Source organism: Alexandromys fortis, unplaced genomic scaffold (genome assembly GCF_014885135.2).
Source record: "Alexandromys fortis isolate MF-2015 unplaced genomic scaffold, M_Fortis_MF-2015_v1.1 scaffold_26, whole genome shotgun sequence".
NCBI lineage: Eukaryota > Metazoa > Chordata > Mammalia > Rodentia > Cricetidae > Alexandromys > Alexandromys fortis.
Window position 1 is genome coordinate 5,261,667 of NW_026067894.1, and position 3,844 is coordinate 5,265,510.

Genomic DNA, 3,844 nt, shown 5'->3' on the forward strand with positions numbered 1-3,844 from the left:
CCAGCTTTTTGTCTTTAATAACTATTTTTTTTAAGATTTATTTATTTATTAAGTATACAGTGGTCTGCCTGCATATGTACCTGCAGGCCAGAAGAGGGCACCATATTTCATTATCAATGGTTGTGGTCCACCATGTGGTTGCTGGGAATTTGGAAGTGTAGCTAGTGCTCTTAACCTCTGAGCCATCTCTCCAGCCCTCTTTAATAACTAATATAAATTTGCTTGATCCTTGTGAAGTTTGAAATCAATTACTTTCCATTAATGGTTCCAAATAGAGTCCCTGGTTGATTCTCGTTGTGTTTAGCTTTTTTCTGGTATAATTTCCACTTAGGTTGAATACAGAGAGATGGATGAAAGTTTGGCCAACCTCTCAGAAGATGAGTATTATTCAGAAGAAGAGAGAAATGCCAAAGCAGAGAAGGAAAAGAAGCTTCCCCCTCCACCTCCTCAAGCTCCACCTGAGGAAGAAAATGAAAGTGAGCCAGAGGAGCCATCTGGTGAGTTGTAGAGACCAACCATGGTTTGTTTTATCTTAGAAATAAGAATCAGTTGTTTTGTTGTTCATATCTTGCGGTGTTGTTTATGTCTTCATCTTTGACTTATATTATGATTCTGGGGCTCTTGCTGTGTCTTCATGTTGTGTATACATGTATATATGTGCACATGTATACCTAGTGTTGCTGATAATTTTTTGTGTATATCAGAAAAAGAAGGGAAGGCGATAGATAATATAGCAATGTATGTCGGTTAGAATTAGGAGAAAATAAATGGTTAGAGAAAACACAGAACGTCAAACAGAGCCAGTCTTCACAGCAACAGCTTAAAGTTTTGGTTTTTCAGTGTTGTTGTCTTTGTTTTTATTTACATATACTTGTTAGTAAAAAGTTTTTTTCCCGTGAACATATAAAAACATTCTGAAGTTAAAAGGACCAGGCCTAAGATCTCGTAATTTTTATTTATTGAGCCAAAGGAATGATATAAGACAAGACTGTGGGGCTGGTGGAGATGTTCAGTCAGTTAAGTGCTTGCTGGGCAAGTCCCAGGACCTGAGTTCAATCCCCAACACCTTTGTAAAACTGAGTGCTGAGGAGACAGAGAGAGACACGGTGATCACTGGGGTTTGTTGGCCAGTTAGCCTAGCTGAACCTGCCAGCTCCAGGGTCAGTGAGACTCAAAAAATGAGACCATGATTAAAGAAGACAGGCACCGTTGAACTCTGGCATCTTTATACACACTAACACATGTGTGCATCTGCACAAACTCAAGACAAAAAAGAAAAGACAATAAAGAGAAGACTCTGGTCTCACATAAACTTTCTTATACCATGAAAAGATTATTGGAATTTATATTGTACATGTAGCGAGCTGCGTGGTGTCACACCTGATGCAGATGTATAATCAACTCCTATGGCTAAAGTCTGACCTATGCTATAATCACGCAATGATTATCAGCTGCTTGCATATGCGTGGGCCTATGAGCAGTGCCCACCTGGCAGTTCAGGGTTGGAAGCCCATGCCTACTTAAGGGCTGGGAGAGGTTTGCCTGGGGAGAGAGGAAGGAAAGAGAGGAGAAAGAGAAGGAGAAGGAGATAGATTGCTGTGAATAAAGTCCTGAAAACTGCAAGAAGAGCTCCGGGTGTTGCATTTTTCCTTGCTGGTCGAGGGTGGACGCGACAGTACAAGCTTCAGATAACCTTTAAAAAAACTCGCAAATGTTGTCAGGCTTGAGTCCTCTCTTTCCGAGGCTATCCTAACCAGTTCTGGTTTGTTTTGGAGAGCCAGTGTGAAATAAGAGTCTTAATTAGTACTTTGTGTTTTCTGCCCTGAATAACATTTCATTAGCTCATTTTGACTTTGAGAAATTATAGCATTCCTCTCCTTGAAATGAATTTTTAAATTTCTATTAGCTGCCTGCCCCACACTTCACTAGTTCTTTTACTCCCATACCTTTAAAATAGGGTGCCTATTTCAGGCCCCATCTGCTTTCTCTTGTGTTACTTTCAGAGTTAGCCGGATTAAAACTCAATTCTGACAACTTCTAGCTTTTGACCTAGCATCTTTTTATTTTTTATCCAGGGTGTTTCTCCTCTTTGGTGTTTTTGTAAAGCATTTTTTTAAAAGTCTACTATTAATGCTGGTACTCCACTTGAGAGTATTAAAAGTCAGTTGTTAATGTAAATTTAGGTTTAGAGCTTAAATTCTGACTGAAGCTCTTAGACATAATGTGCAATTGAAATAAAATATTATACAAATATTTTTTGAAAAAGAGAAAGATTAAATTCTAAATTAAATCCATCCCAGTATCCAGGGGTTTTCCTAAGACTTTCTTAAAATAGTTACCAGGCAACTCCTTATTTGAAGGCTTCTAGTCTGAGCCTTACTTTTACACATGCAACTTGAGGCAGCAGAGCCTTCTCTATACTTCAGCAGCACCTTCTCCTTATCACAATTTCTTCATGTCTTTCCCAAATCTTGTATTTAGCTTTCTTTGTTCAGTCTGAGTCTCCCTCTCTTCTTTTTCCTCCTTCTAATACAGTCTTTTTGAGTCTTATCTTTTTCCTCTATTTGCTGGGCACTTGCTATTGAAATGCCTGCTATTCTCGTGAGACTACAGATCCTCAACTTAAGAGTTCTAAAGTATTGTACAGTGATGATCTGATATGTCAGAGGTTATTTTTTTGGTGTGATATTCTGTGGTCCTGGTAGATATGATTTATTTTAGGTACCAACTTGAGATACACTTTCTTTGTCCTTTAAAAATGTAAACCAAGTCTTGGTTTTTATGTATTTTTGTTTTTATAAGAGTTTTATTACATAAATATCAGGCACTGGTTCTGCAAAAATGTCTTGAAGGGAATTGGGATTTGGAGGCACTGTCTTTATTGTCTTTACAGTCCAGTGCTTCTATATAAATTAGGGTTTGAGTTAAGAAAACAACTAGAAGTTGTCTAAAATGTTCTAAGTGTTGCTTGCTTAATTTTATTCTTTTAAATTTGTTAACAAAATTTTGCTTTATTTTCTGAAGTGTTAATGGGGGGGGGGCTTTGTTATTTATAAAAGCCCCAAGGTGTTCCAGAGATTTATCAAATGATTTGACTGGAGAAATTCCTTTAGATGAGAATTGAGTAAGGAAACTGTAAGGCAGATTGGAGCCATATTGTAGAGAGCCTAACTTGACTGATAATCTGGTTGGAGGAAGTACAATAATAATAATAATATTAATAATAATAATAGCTTATTATAATATATATGATAATAAGCTGTTGTTATTATTATTATTATTATTACGGAATTGGGATCGAACCCAAGGCCTCCAGCTATCCAGATGCGAGTTGTACAAGTTATTCACCAGTGCTTCCCAGTCTCGCCCGGAGGTCATTTAGAGGATGAGGGTAGTACTGAGCTATTTGTTGTAGAAAAGGCAGTCTGGGGAGGGGACGAAAAGCATAGAGAGAGATGGACATTGAATAGAGAAAAGTGTGATGAGAGTTGATTTGTGGTGGGGTGCCTTTCTCATGCTAAGTGATACTGCATCCAGCCCTCAGTTAATCTTTAAAAATGAAAATAGAGGTTTTATTTGTTTCATGTTGTTGAATTTAATTTATTGGGAGGAAGGTCTCTATTTGGATTTAAACATTGCCCCCCTCCTCAGTTTTTTGACAGTGCACTGTGACATTGTAGTCCTAATAAAATCATGTGGGTAAATACAGATTTTTAAAGATTAACTATTGCTTATATTTAAACCTATATTATTTTGTTTTCTCAAAATGTCCATGTTGTTTATTTGGTTTAACAAATGATGGTTTTGTTTAATTTCCTAGTATCTTTTCTGTGAAGATTAAACT

The 3,844-nt window shown here is 37.1% G+C and overlaps 1 protein-coding gene across 2 annotated transcripts in view; it reads left to right on the top strand.

The window, feature by feature from the left end:
* The window catches only part of Kdm1a (lysine demethylase 1A), a 60,621-nt gene that overhangs the window by 7,028 nt on the left and 49,749 nt on the right, over positions 1 to 3,844 (top strand). For both annotated transcript variants that reach the window (XM_050150922.1, XM_050150932.1), the window contains exon 2: positions 332 to 497. In XM_050150922.1, the coding sequence (XP_050006879.1) occupies positions 332 to 497 (166 nt within the window). The remainder of the gene's footprint in view (positions 1 to 331; positions 498 to 3,844) is intronic.